Raw genomic sequence first — 14,973 nt, forward strand, 5'->3', positions numbered from 1 at the left:
GTCAACTTCAATCTCGACATTTCCACTTTAATCACGTAGTTTATTTTGTCATTAAAGGGACTCTGCCTCTGTAGTTAGAACATAACGTGGCAAACGTGGATGCCCCGTAATGAACATGGCGGTTTTCACCCTTATGCCATAAGGAACTTTTAGATCTGACCTCTCCTTTTGGCAGTTTCATTCCTTATTTACGTTAACAGAGGATTTATTTCACGGCAGGGACGCGCACAGACACACAAGGGCTGCCCCCTTCCTTTTTCTGCACTGTCGCTGTCCGTGCACCTACCACATGGTTGGCTCCCTGTCTATATACATTAATGACATCCTGCGCTCATGTGCCTCCTCACTCGCCTCCTTACTATCCTCAGTAGTTCGTTGTGCTCACTGTTCCTTTCTTCTTTACTCCACTGCTTCAAGCCTGTTATTGTTGGCCTTGCTTCACGTCTTCCTGCTGGTGACTCCTGCCTTTTCATTTACTCCATCACTTTACTACGAAACTTACCACCACCAAAACTTTGTAACAACACCAGGCTTCAGATCAAATCTCTGCACAAGAACCTCATTGAGGTAACTGTCTTCACTGGAAATGGCTCAGGGTAGACTGTATTTGTTCCTCACATCCCTCTCATACCCTCTGAACTCCCATTCCAATTCCAATTCAAAAGCCTTCAATTTCCAGTAAGGGTCTGCTTCGCTATGACAATAAATAAGTCACAGGGAAAGACTCTAAAAAGAGGTCGGGATTGACTTTGCACAAGATTGCTTCTCACATGGTCAATTGTACGTTGCATGCTCAAGAGTGAGCTCACCAGACAGCTTGGTCATTTTACAGCCTGAGGGCAGAACTGCAAACGTCGATTACAAAGAGATCTTTACATCCTAAAAATGTGCATTTCTCATACACAACATTTACAATCATAAATTAAACTCTTTACAATCATAAACTTCACTATCAATACTAAAATAAGCCTACGACAATTACATTAACAATCATGCTACGTTATTTTTAAAATGTTTCCTTTTCTTTTTCATAACTTCATCCCCACTGCAAAGCGTGGGTATTTTCTATAATATATATATATATATATATATATATATATATATATATATATATATATATAGTTTTACTGTCAAATAATGCAAAGAGTACGCGACACGTGTTTCGCCCTAATTCTGGGCTCATCAGGCGTACACACTCACTGCACTCCCTCTCGGGAATCGAACCTCGGACATCAGCGCTAGAGGTGAATCCTCTCACGTTGCGCCACGGTGTGTGGTTCGTTTATTTGACAGTATGTAGATCCACAAGCGTTACCTGGTAGGTAACCACCCACACAGTCAGATTGTGATTCAGACTACGAATGCCTTAAATGTAATTACCCCGATCTACATACTGTCAAATAAACGAACCACACGCCGTGGCGCAACGTGAAAGGATTCACCTCTAGTGCTGATGTCCGAAGTTCGATTCAAAAACGTTGCCTGGTCTGATGAGTTTCAATTTCTGCTGTGACATTCAGATGGTTGGGTCAGAATTTGGCATCAACAACATGACAGCATGGATCCATCCTGCCTTGTGTTAACAGTTCAGGCTGCTGGTGGTGGTGTGATGGTGTGGGGGATATTTTCTTGGCACACTTTGGGCCCCTTAGTACCAAATGAGCATCGTTTAAATGCCACAACCTACCTGAGTATTGTCACTGACCATGTCCATCCCTTTATGACCGCAGTCATCATCTTCTGATGGCTCCTTCCAGCAGCATAACGCTCCTTGTCACAAAGCCGTGGCGCAACGTGAAAGGATTCACCTCTAGTGCTGATGTCCGAAGTTCGATTCCCGAGAGGGGGTGCAGTGAGTGTGTACGCCTGATGAGCCCAGAATTAGGGCGAAACACGTGTTGCATACACTTTACAATATTTGACAGTGAAAACTATTTCAACCATTCTATGATCTGCTTCTCACTACTGAAAGAGGGCACCGTGGCGGACGTTAGCCGACTTGCTGACCAACCACAAGCGTTCGTTCGTTCATCCGTCGAATCAACAAGGACCATCTGGTTAAGAATGGGGTGGGTCTGGGTGGGTGCGTAGATGGCTTACTAGTCCGATACATGCTCGGAATAGTCTCTGGCAATGCGGACAGGAAATGGTTGCGGCAGACGACGGTCTAATGCTGTCTTGTCTGCGTTGTTCAGCTGCAGCGGTCCTGCTGGTTTCATAAGATTGAGCCCCCTTCTTGACAACTGATCTCCATTTGGTTTTGTCCTGAGCTGTCTGTTCCTATTTAATAGGATTGATGTTGAAGGCTTTCAGGGCTGCTTTGAGTGTATCTTTATAGCGCTTACGTTGACCTCCTTGGGAGCGTGTGCCTTGCGTGAGTTCACCAAAGAACAGCATTTTAGGAAGCCGATTGTCACCCATACGGGCTACGTGTCCTGCCCATCGGAGTTGAGACTGCATCAAGGTGGTAAAGATCCCGGGTAGGTCCGCTCTTGCAAGAACCTCCGTGTCAGGCACTTTGTCTTGCCACTTGATGCCGAGAAGCTTTCTGAGGCAGGTTATGTGAAAGTGATTTAATTTCCTGGTGTGACGCTGGTATACGTTTCACATCCGTAGAGCAATGTAGAGAGGACTGCTGCACGATACACCTTGATCTTGGTTTCTTGTCTGATACCTGGTGATACCAGTGTTACCTGGTAGGTAACCACCTATACAGTCAGATTGTGATTCAGACTACGAATGCCATGAATATATATACATATACAAACATACATACATTTATATATATACTCAGCAAAAAAAGAAACGTCCCTTTTTCAGGACTGTGTATTTCAACAATAATGTTTTAAAAATCCAAATAATTTTACAGATCTTCATTGTAAAGGGTTTAAACAATGTTTTCCATGTATGTTCAATTAACCATAATCAATGAATTAACATGCACCTGTGGAATGGTCGTTAAGACCTTAACAGCTTACAGAAAGTTGGCATTTAAGGTCACAGTTCTAAAAACGCAGGACACTAAAGAGACTTGTCTACCGACTGTGAAAAACACCCAAAGAAAGATGCCCAGGGTCCCTGCTCATCTGCGTGAACGTGCATTAGGCATGCTGCAGGGAGGCATGAGGACTGCTGAATAAATTGCCATGTCCGCACTGTGAGACGCCTAAGACAGCGCTACAGGGAGACAGGAAGGACAGCTGATCATCCTCGCAGTGGAAGACCACGTGTAACAACACCTGCACAGGATCGGTACATCCGAATATCACACCTGCGTGACAGATACAGGATGGCCACAACAACTGCCCGAGTCACACCAGGAACACACAATCCCTCCATCAGTGCTCAGACTGTCCGCAATGGGCTGAGAGAGGCTGGACTGAGGGCTTGTAGGCCTGTTGTAAGGCAGGTCCTTACCAGACATCACCAGCAACAACGCCGCCTATGGGCACAAACCCACCTTCACTGGACCAGACAGGACTGGCAAAAAGTGCTCTTCACTGATGAGTCACGGTTTTGTCTCACCAGGGGTGATGGACGGATTCGTGTTTATCGTTGAAGGAATTGAGCACGTCTGGGACCTGTTGGATCGCAGGGTGAGGGCTAGGGCCATTACCCCAGAAATGTCCAGGAACTTGCAGGTGCCTTGGTGGAAGAGTGGGGTAACATCTCACAGCAAGAACTGACAAATCTGGTCCAGTCCATGAGGAGGAGATGCACTGCAGTACTTCAAGCAGCTGGTGGCCACACCAGATACTGACTGGTACTTTTGATTTTGAGCCTCCCTTCATTCAGGGACACATTGTGAAACATTTTTAGTTTATGTCTTATGGTGTTGACTCTTTTAGTGTTCATACAAATATTTACACATTAAGTTTACTGAAAGTAAAAACAGTTGAAAGTCAGAGGGCGTTTCTTTTTTTGCTGAGTATATATACATACATACATACACACATATATATGTGAGTATATGTTGTATTTATTTTTATATATTAGGAGATGGTGAAAGTGCTCCGCATACACAGAATACCCGGAACGCTGAAAAGGCAATTTGTTCAAATTTAGTTTAGTGAACAAACAAAAAGGTCCTCAGGCTGTCCTCTTAAACCCCCCACGAGGTCAGCTGCACTCCATAGCACTTACACTAGTAATAAAACCCCCTCGGCCCCTAAATTTGCACCCCCCCCCTCACCATTGAAGGGTATCTGACCTTTCACCCTGGTCTGTCACATAAAGACCGCCATCCCTGCTATCACAATAAACATTTCCACTTTCCCTCACAGACAAAAGCGTTTCTACATGGGGGTTGGTCTCAGCTCTCCACAGGGGGTCTAATTGGCCCCCTTTAAAATCACACTTTACCAGGGATGGCCATCGCTACACGTGGGCCACTGAGTCACTTGTCTTCCACTCTCCTGGTATGAAGTTGGACTCCTACAGCATTCTTTAGAAGAAGCCCATTTCATGGTTTTAAAGGCATTTAATGGATAAGATGGCAACAAACTTCGAAATGCAGGATGGCAGGCCCTTTTGTTAACAACACAACTCGCCTCAGTCATCCTCAGCCAGGGACACATGAGGGGAACACGCTGCGCTTAAGCTTCTTCTGTTTATGATCTTCTGATTGTTTCATTACACTGAATTCTCAGTTATTGCCACTATACTAAATCTGTATAGTGCCTTTCATTATGGTACTAGCATAAAACAGCTGACCTTAACACTACAGGAGGAAACAAATAAATTTAAAATGAAAGAAAGGAGCCGTAAAAACTATGAAAACACATTGAAAGGAACAATAAAAGACTAATAAATCAAAACAGGCAGAATCACAAAATGTAAAAGTGGGCACAGAACTTTATCAAAGAAGCTATAAACAGTAAGGATTGATTCAAACTTCTCACGTAAAGGTAGCTGTTATTGTATATAAACACTATAAAAAATGGAATAAAAAGTAAAAACTGTTTTGATTTAAAACAGCAACAAAAGCGCACACCGCACAACACCATACCGTCTTCTAACAGGGTCTGCGTCCCGGTCTGCATGTTCTCCCTGTGTCTTTGTGGGTTTCCCATCACAGTCCAAAGACATGCAGTTTAGGTGGTCTGGCACTGCTAAGCTGTCCCCTGTGTCTGTGTGGGGTGTGTGTGTGTTTGCCCTGCAATGAAATGGCACCCCATCGGATTAGTATTAAGGATTAAGTATCTATCTATCTATCTATCTATCTATCTATCTATCTATCTATCTATCTATCTCTCATGCCTTTCATATCTATCTATCTATCTATCTATCTATCTAGGTTTTTGTTTCTATCTTGTGCCCAATGCTAGCTGGGATGGGTTCCAGCTCCCCCCAACGACCCCAGTCTGTATTAAACAATTTAGAAAATGACTTGACCATCTTCTAAGCCCACTCAATCCTGACCAGGGTCACGAGCGGTTCTGGAGACAATAGCTGGTGGAAGAGGTGTTGGCAAGGCCAGCAGGGGGCACTTATCATGTGGTCCGAATGTGGATCCCAATGCCACCAGTGCAGAGACGGGGACACTATGCTGTAGAAATGGTGCTATCCTTCAGATGAGACATGAAACTGAGGTCTGGACTCTTTGTGGTCATAAAAGACCCCTGGGCATCCCTTGTAAAGAGTAGGGTGTATCCTGATGTCTGGGCTAAAGTGCCCACCACGGCCTAATCATCCCCAGTCTCCTAACAGCTAATGTGTGGTCAGCGTAGGAGTATAAACATGGCTGCCGTCACATCATCCAGGTGAGAGTTACACATTAGTGGGGGCTGAAGTGGCTCCCCACTCACTGAAGCCCTTTGAGTAGTGAGAAAACGGAACATAAATGTCAAGAATTCTTATTATTATTAATGAGAAAGGAGATGCTGAACTCATTTTGAGTGGATTACAATGTTGTAATGGTCTTTTAAATGTAAATGCCTGCCAGTTAATTTATGCTGAACTGATTATTGTGGCCAAAAAGGTGACTAGAGCTGCCAGGCTAACCACATTGGCCATCTTGCTCTGAGAAGAGGACTACTTGTGCTCTGTTTTGTGCGTTGTATTTTCTTGCACGAGGGTCTCTCTTTGAATCACCCTTCCCGAGATTTTTTTCCTGCAGGCTTTTTTGTCTTGTCTTCTTAGGGAGTCAAGGCTTGCTTGCTATCAATGAAATAGGGCCTATTAAAGCCCACTGAAGCATTTGTTGAATGATTTGGGGCTATAAAAGAGAGATACTGGGCAGATAATGGAATTAACTGGTGCCCTCTGCAGGACTCTGTTGGTGTTGTTCTTGCTATGCATATCTCTCTATTATAAAAGAAAACCTTGAGACGAGACGAGACTATTGCCAAGAGATTTTGTCAAGTCCCGCCCTCCTCTCAACCATTTCCAGTTAACGGCCCACGTCCACGGTCCTCTCACCTTTCATTGGTGTGAATGCTTTTGACAGACACAGTTCCTGCGCTCTCAGCTCTTATCAATTTTTACGTTTTCCTCACTTTAAGTTCCCAATAAAAGAAGACGTATTATGTCCAAATCTGATTGAAGAATTTCATCCCGAAGGGTTATAAACCGAAGAAATGAGTAAACGGGCAATCCTAGCACCAAAAACGACGAAGTCAAACATATTAACACAAAAATTGTCGATCGGCTACACGACAAATTGGTCAAATGTGTATCAAGACTATGCTGAAACAGTTGGTGGTGCGGAAGATGAAAACATCAACTTACAATATCAAGAAGAATATCTACAACCGTTAATACCGTCTGGTTTTCCACCGGCCGAATTACTGATGAAAGAAGGATGGATCGTAATGTTATTGCGTAATTTATGTCTGAGTGATGGGCTAGATAGATAGATAGATAGATAGATAGATTCCTGCGGTGGGTTGGCACCCTGCCCAGGATTGGTTCCTGCCCTGTGTTGGCTGGGATTGGCTCCAGCAGACCCCCGTGACCCTATTCGGATTCAGCGGGTTAGAAGATGGATAGATAGATAGATAGATAGATAGATAGATAGATAGATAGATAGATAGATAGATAGATAGATAGATAGATAGATAGATAGATAGATAGATAGATACTTTATTAATCCCAAGGGGAAAAGATTAGTTATATTCAAAATTGGTCAAACAATTCTGACATATAAAATTTTAACAGGCGACAAGAAAGGTAATGTAGTACATCTTCAGGGGATAACATGAGACACCACAGGAGATCTTGATATGCCATTCGTATTAAAACGTTTACAGTTTTTCGTTAGAATAGCTTTTGCTGTGACAATTAACAAATCACAGGGACAAACATTCGAAAAAGTTGTTTTACTTATTAGAAAGAAAGAAATGCTATTCACTCACGGGCAGTTATATGTTGCGTTGTCATGTAACTCCAAACACGGAATCAAAATTCCATGCGATATTGACCAAAAGTTAATTTAAAAAATAGTTTTTACTGAAGTTTTACAGCAAAAGTGTAAGTTTAAAAAGTATGTGCGTGTTAATTTCAAAGCCAAACAGAACAAAATCGTATAACGCAACAAATACCTCTAACGCAACATGAAATGTCATTTTCTTTCAATTTATTATGTTTTACTATTTTTTACTATGGTTAATTACTGGCTATAATAATAGTTCTATTATGAATATGTAACAATTCTCACGAAAATAACAATCTGTTTAAATTGTACATCCGGTTTTCCATACACGAGCCGCGGAGCCGTGTAGCGCCCAACCGGGAGTTGGCGAGCGAAGCGAACAGGGGGCAGAGCCCCCTAGTAATCTGAAATACTCCTTTGACCAATGCAGGATCAGCAGGGATTTGCATATAATACCATAACAAACACAGAAAATTAAATGTCAGAACAGTCAAGTTTCTTGCAGACTGTGTCAGAATGTCACTCCCCACCACACATACTCACCTCCAGCCGAAGTGTTGTGGCCGATCAGCCCCAACACGGACAGACAGACAGACACGCAGACTCGCCAGTCCCAAAGCACACACGATTTCTTTTCTCCGTATTTACACACCGCCCACAGTGCACAATTCCCCCACAATAGCTCAGTCCCTTCTTTCCTTTCTCTCTTTTCACTGGTCTACAGGAAAATATTTTTTGTTTTCTTCTGGGAACTTCAGAGCATCTCTTATAGTTAAGTTTTTTACACTGATTTCATATCAAGTCGGAAGTAAGCTAGCACGTCAGGTGTTTGAAATACACATCATTGACGTTTTGACACTTTTGAATATCAATATAATATATCAACACGATATCTGGAGTTTGGACAATGTCCCACCAAAATTGTTTTGATGTGTTTATTCTGAAAACAAACCAGAAGACGATACCAGAGACACGTTAAAGCATATTTATGTCAATTTACCTCAATATAAAAGTGAGGTCAGCGTGCCTAAAAATGTCTGAGGCACTCACTTTTGCACACATCGTCTCTCTTTGCAAGAACCAACAGTAGTCACCCATCATGCTCCGAGTGAATTTTTCCCGATATCAATTTTCCATCACCTTTGTATCTTGACGAAATCTTTCCCCATACTCATCTATGACATCGCTTAGATTTGGTGGAAAAAAGTCGAGACGAGAATGTAAACAATGCGTCTTCAGTGACATTCTGGCTCCTGTAAACTGATATACTTTCAGCAGGTTCTCCACAAGCTTAGCATAATTCTCTGCTCTGTGACTGTCAAGAAAATTCTGGACAACCTGCACGAATGAGAGTGCTGATTCGGTGGGCTTCAGCTTCCTTTTGAACTCATCGTCAAGCATCAGTTCACGAATTTCAGGGCCAACAAAAAAACACCTTCCTTAATTTTGGCTTCACTTTTCTCGAGACCAAACTTATTTCTTAAATGCTGAAACGCTTCGCCTTTACTGTCCAGTCACAAGACCTGGAACATCATAACTATAAAAATGGGACGTGCTGGACGAAAACGGTTTTCAGATTTGGAGTCCATCCATCCATCCATTATCCAACCCGCTATATCCTAACTACAGGGTCACGGGGGTCTGCTGGAGAAACAAACCCTGGGCAGGGCGCACACACACACACACACTCACACACCAAGCACACACTAGGGACAATTTTAGAATCGCCAGTGCACCTAACCTGCATGTCTTTGGACTGTGGGAGGAAACCGGAGTACCCGGAGGAAACCCACGCAGACACGGGGTGAACATGCAAACTCCGCACAGGGAGGACCCGGGAAGCGAACCCGGCAGATTTGGAGTCATCAAGTGAAATTTGTTAAAATACAGATGAAAGAATCCCAGCAGCAAAATACTTGTTGACTAGTGAGCTATTTGTGTTCTTCTTTAAATCTTCTGCTGTCTTCACTGATGCTGTTTATGCAATTACAGTAATTATCCTTATCATTTTTCATGGCTCCTTAATCCGCACTAAGCCCTACTTTCTCTGCTGTTCTTTTTTCGGTTTTCTGTGGTGGTGACCTGCACCCCGACCACCTGATCAGGGCACCGTGCAGTCCTCTCCATTGGGGCGTGTGGTTTGAGTACCGAGGCCAACAACCTCCTGCCGCCAAGGGCTCCATATTGGCTGACAGATTGTATTGTATTCCTGGGGTGGCCATGATATCTTGGCCATCTAGCTGTGAGAAGAGGAACTATTTTTGCTCTGTTTTGTGTGTTGTATTTTTTAGCATGCCCACCCTAATTAGAAGAGGGTCTCTCTTTGAATCACCATTGAATTCTTTTTCCTGTAGACTTTATTTCTTGTCTTCTTAGGGAGTCAAGGCATGGGGGGGACTGTCAATTAAACAGGGCCTGTTAAAGCCCACCAAGGCGTTCATTGTATGATTTTGGGCTCTGCACGATAGATAGTGGGCAGATAGCCAAGCAGACTGGCGCCCTCTGCAGGACTCTATTGTCGTTCTTGCAATGCACATATTCTAAAATACACCTTTGACCAATGCAGTGTCAGCAGGGCTTTACATATAATACCATAATAAACACAGAAGACCAAAGACAAAAAAATAAATAAATATCTTATAAATTATTCATCCAGCTCAAACTTTATACAGCGCCTCTTGCACAGTGCCAAGCGCCTGACTCTTTATCTTCTGGGAAGCGAATTTTCCATGAAGTGTTTGGAATCCCAAGGCTTATTCGTGAAAAGCACTTTGGGGGGTGGCAGTGCGGGGGCACAAGAACTGCCCTTTCATTTCTTTCTCCTTCAGTTTCAAACACAGCAGTTTACTTAACGTCTCGCTCACTGGCATGTCGGAGGAGAGGCTTTAAAGTTGCCCTGCAGAGTAAAGCCATTTGTGATGTGTGTGTGTGAGGATCAGAGAGATGGCACTGGGCTCACCGGTGAAATTCCATCCCTGGATTGCTTTATCAGGACCTCCCCTGTCCTCCTGTCTGATGTCCATTTGCGGTTTTATTTCCACTCTCTTATGTTACCAGATAGCTCTCGGATCTTCTTCCCATCTGGAACTCATTTTGCTCGCCTCTAAAGCCCCACCCCGGTGACCTGCTGAACCGCGTTTATCCCATCACAGATTCTCTGCTAGTTATTGTTCGGCGGCTGGAGCACTGTATTGTTTTTAAAAAGTAAAGCCTCTGCCCGTGGCGCATTCCCGCCCCCCCAAAACCTCTTGATGACAGACCCTCTCCCACCTTATCATTAGACTGCCAAGTCTCAGCTCTGCAGTCTGAAAACTGACTCTCTGGGCAGACATCCGAATACACTGGCGCCCTCTGCAGGACTCATTTCGTCCTTGCGTCTGATGCTACTGATCCTGACTTGAGAAAAGACTTGTAGGACACTTTCCTTTAACTGATGATGTACAGTCATGTGAAAAAGTAGGAATACCCCAAGATTGGACACGTCAAGATTTGATCTTCTGTTAAACAGACTTTTAGAGAACTTTGAGGCTCGGTCCAGAAAGTATTGCTTAACATCAGCAAAACCAGTGGACTGGAGCTTCTACACCCAGTCACCATTACAGGAGGTGGTGTACTGGTTCAGGTACTTGGGGGTCCAAATTAATGACATACTGGACTGGCCTTGCAACAAAGTGCAACTACAAAAGGAAGGGCAGAGAAGGCTTACTTTTTTATTAATGTGGGAGGCGACATCCTTCATATTTGCCACAACTCTGTGATGGCCATTGGGTTTTTCTATGCTGTGGTGTACTGGGCAGGTAACATCACTTTGAGAGAGGAGCACCAAATTAACAAGCTAATTAAAAGAGAAGACTCAGTTATGGGACACACTCTGGACCATCCAGAGGTCATAGTGGAGGACAAATCTTAGAGCCATTATGAGCAACGCTGCACATCCTCTCTGTGACACACAAACCCTGAGGACTTTCAGACAACAAACCATTCAGCGGAAGTGCATTGAGACACTCGAAGGGGGTTCCTTTATACCAACAGCAACACGCCTGCATAGTGCTTTACTGGGACTGGGACTGCCAAGATGGTTTTTTCCTTTCTAGTTGTCTTTTTTTTAGTCATTCTGGTGTTTACTGTATTTGACAGAGTTTTCTTTGTTTGTCATAATACAATAGTATTCATTCATCGAACTTGCATAAAAAGCCAAATTTCCCCCAGGGGACAAACTTAGTGCCTTCCATCCATCTATCCATCTATCTCTCTGTTATATAGTGCCTTTCATATCCATCTATCTCTCTATCATATAGTGCCTTCATATCTATCTATTAATATATGTATATACTGTATACATTATATAGTGCCTTCATATCTATCTATCTATTATATAGTGCCTTTCATATATATCTATTATATAGTATCTTCATATCCATCTATCTCTCTATCTTATAGTGCCTTCATATCTATCTATCTATCTATCTATCATATAGTGCCTTCATATCTATCTATTAATATATATACTGTATATATTATATAGTGCCTTCGTATCTATCTATCTATCTATCTATCTATCATTATGCATGCACATCTGAGGACCTCCTCACAGATATAATCTATCTAATAAAATATGAACACTTGCAAGACTTGAACACTTTATATAAGCCCTGCAAGTAATCTTGAAAGCAGTACTGTATTTGCATTTTATCTGTAACTTGTTACAGCACTTTGAACCTGCACTCAGTGAAGGGAGCAATACAAAATTAAAAATGGAATACAGTAATCATGCAGTAGAACTATGGAAGGCATTTTTTCTGAAAACAAAGCCTTTTTAAAATAAAAAAAAAGTTTAAATGCTTTTGTTTTAATGCAGACTGATTTCCCATAGACCCCCATATTAATCCACAAGAACACACAATATCCAATTGCAAATGAAAAAATACTATGGTAGTGAAATAATAACGTTGACTTCAAACCCACTGATGTTTTCTTTAAATATTGTGTGGCCCCACAAGAACTTTCATGATAAAATTGCTACTCCTTCAGTTTCTTGCCCTACACTTCTTTCCTCGTCTTTTTGGGGTCGATGTGCCTGACCAACCTTCTCCATTCAGCTCAGCCCTGCACCTTCTCCTCCTCAGTCAGTCCCTTTTCCTTCAGATCTTCTTCTACTGTTTCTGTCCACCTCTGCATTGGCCTCCTTTACTTTCTCTTCCTCTACACTTCCATTCCCATCACTTTTTTGCCCACATCTTCATTGTCTCTTCATACCACCTCAGCCTACTCTCCTGTACTTTCTTAGACATCTCTCCCACTTTTGTTGCACCTCTGATTGTCTCATTTCTTATTCTGTCCTTTTGTGTAACTCCACACATCCACCTCAGCATTCTCATTTCTGCCACATCTTCTTCTTCTCTCCTTTACTGCTCGTGTCTCAGCTCTGCACATCTTTACTAGGCCTGCCACAATCTTACAAATTTGCCCTTTAACCTTCACCTCAATTCTTTGATCACATGATACTCCTGATGTCTTCTTCCAATTGTTCTATCCAAACTGCACTCTATGAATGATCTCTGCATCTAATTTTCAAGCTTGGGCTACCACTGATCCTAGATATTGAAATTAATCCACACTTTTCAGCAGCTCTCCCTGCAGACTAACTTCTGAATCCTGGTCACCATTAAACCTCATAAATTCTGACTTTGTCTTTCTATTGGTCTTCAGCCCTCTTATCTTCAAAAGCCCTTCTGCATTCTTCCAACTTTCTTTCCACTTCCACATTTCTGCTGCTACACATCACAGCGTCATCAGCACAAAGCCTGCACCAGGGGGATTGGTCTTTTATCCCACAATTCAACACATCCATAATCCGATCAAAGAGGTAAGGACTTCTAGAAGATTCCTAGTGCAGACCTACTGTAGTGGGATCTCGTCTGTTACCCTACACCGCTTTTAACCCAAGTGTTTATACGCTCATGCATATCCAGGACAATCCTCACACACTTCTCCAGTCCTCCTTTGTCTCACATGCACCTCCAGACCTCTTTATGTTTTCCTCCATCATAAGCCTTCTCCAAATCAATAAACGCCATATGCAGACCTTTCTGTTTTTATCAATGCTTCTCTGTCAGCTGTCTCAATGCAAAGACTGCATCAGTCGCTCCTGTCTTTGGTGTTCCTCTCCAAACTGCTCCTCCTCTATGATGGTCTCTTCCCTCAGCCTTCTCTCTATAACCCTTTCCCAAAGTTTCATCACGTGCCACATCAGGTTTATCCCTCTATGGTTTCCACAAGCCTGAATATCGACCTCCTCCTAATAAATGGGTACAATCCCACTGTTCCTCCACTCTTCTGGTATTCTCTCCTGTTCATAGATCTTCCTCATTAGATCCTCAACACATCTTCTGCCTCTTTTCTCCTAAACTCTTCCAAAATTCTGCTGGTATTCCATCCGGTCCTGTTGTTTTTCCATTTCTCATTCTTTTCAGAGCCTCCTCACCTTCGTCCCTCCATATTCTTGGTACTCACCCTTCATTTGCGACTGCACCCCAAAATACTACCCTTTAACTTTCAACAGCTTTTCAGAGTACCCCTACTATCTAATCTTGTTTAAAACCAAACCAGGACATTTAAAAAGACATATTCGTAAAAACAAGGTGAAAGATCCAAGACAAGAATTCATGAAGCTAAACTCGAAATCTTAAAATGAAGGCGGCAGGTCAAACAAACATTAGGCCAAAAAATCCTAAACTACTAACAAGAGGAGCTCCAGCAAAATGGCTGCTGGACATGCAATACTGGAAATGCTCAAATTAAGCCATTATTCTAGACTCTAATTTTGAATGCCCCCCAAGCCCCTCCATGAGATGACTGCTGGATAACAAATATGCAGTAACCCAAGAGGAGGGTCCTGGGGCAAAACGCAGGTGAAAGGAAGGGCTAAAGGTGTAGACCCCTACCAGTACCTGACAACAGGAGCACCCACATCCTTTGACATCAAGTGCATTGACTCACCAGTGAAGCCCTCGTTGCAGACACAACGATATGTCCCTATGCCATCCTCACATCGGGCACTTTCTTGGTTACATTGATGATTGGCGCAGTCGTCGATGTTGATCTCACAAGTGAGTCCAGCAAATCCTACCAGGCAACTGCAGATGAAGTGGCCATTGGGCTTGAGGACACAGGTGCCCCCGTTGTAGCAGGGATCAGAGAGGCAGGCATTCACATGAAGGTTGCACAGAGGGCCCTCCCAGCCAGAGTCACAAATGCACACAAAGCCCCCAAAAGTGTTATGGCAGCTGGCACCATTACGACAGGGGGAGCTGAGGCACTCGTCAGTTTCCAGCTCGCAGTGCTGCCCTTCAAACCCTGTGGATCAAAACAGACGTAACTGACTGTTAGTGGTGGTCTCTTACTTAGCCAAGCTCTGTTACATTCTCTTACAATGAGGCGCTGGATATCTCAGATGTAGCAACTTTTATAAAAAGTACAGAAATATCAATGGAGTGTGGAACAGGACCCGGACACAGACAGATGGACAACGGTTTTGCACCCAACACACTCATATTTATTTACAAAATAGTCCAGTGCACAACCCAGTGCCTCCAGCACCG

General features: G+C 43.1%; 1 protein-coding gene across 2 annotated transcripts in view; it reads right to left on the reverse strand.

Annotated features, from left to right (window-relative positions):
• The window catches only part of LOC120535116 (protein crumbs homolog 1-like), a 311,568-nt gene that overhangs the window by 206,637 nt on the left and 89,958 nt on the right, over positions 1-14,973 (reverse strand). For both annotated transcript variants that reach the window (XM_039762712.1, XM_039762713.1), the window contains one exon: positions 14,372-14,728. In XM_039762712.1, the coding sequence (XP_039618646.1) occupies positions 14,372-14,728 (357 nt within the window). The remainder of the gene's footprint in view (positions 1-14,371; positions 14,729-14,973) is intronic.

Source organism: Polypterus senegalus, chromosome 9 (assembly GCF_016835505.1).
Source record: "Polypterus senegalus isolate Bchr_013 chromosome 9, ASM1683550v1, whole genome shotgun sequence".
NCBI lineage: Eukaryota > Metazoa > Chordata > Cladistia > Polypteriformes > Polypteridae > Polypterus > Polypterus senegalus.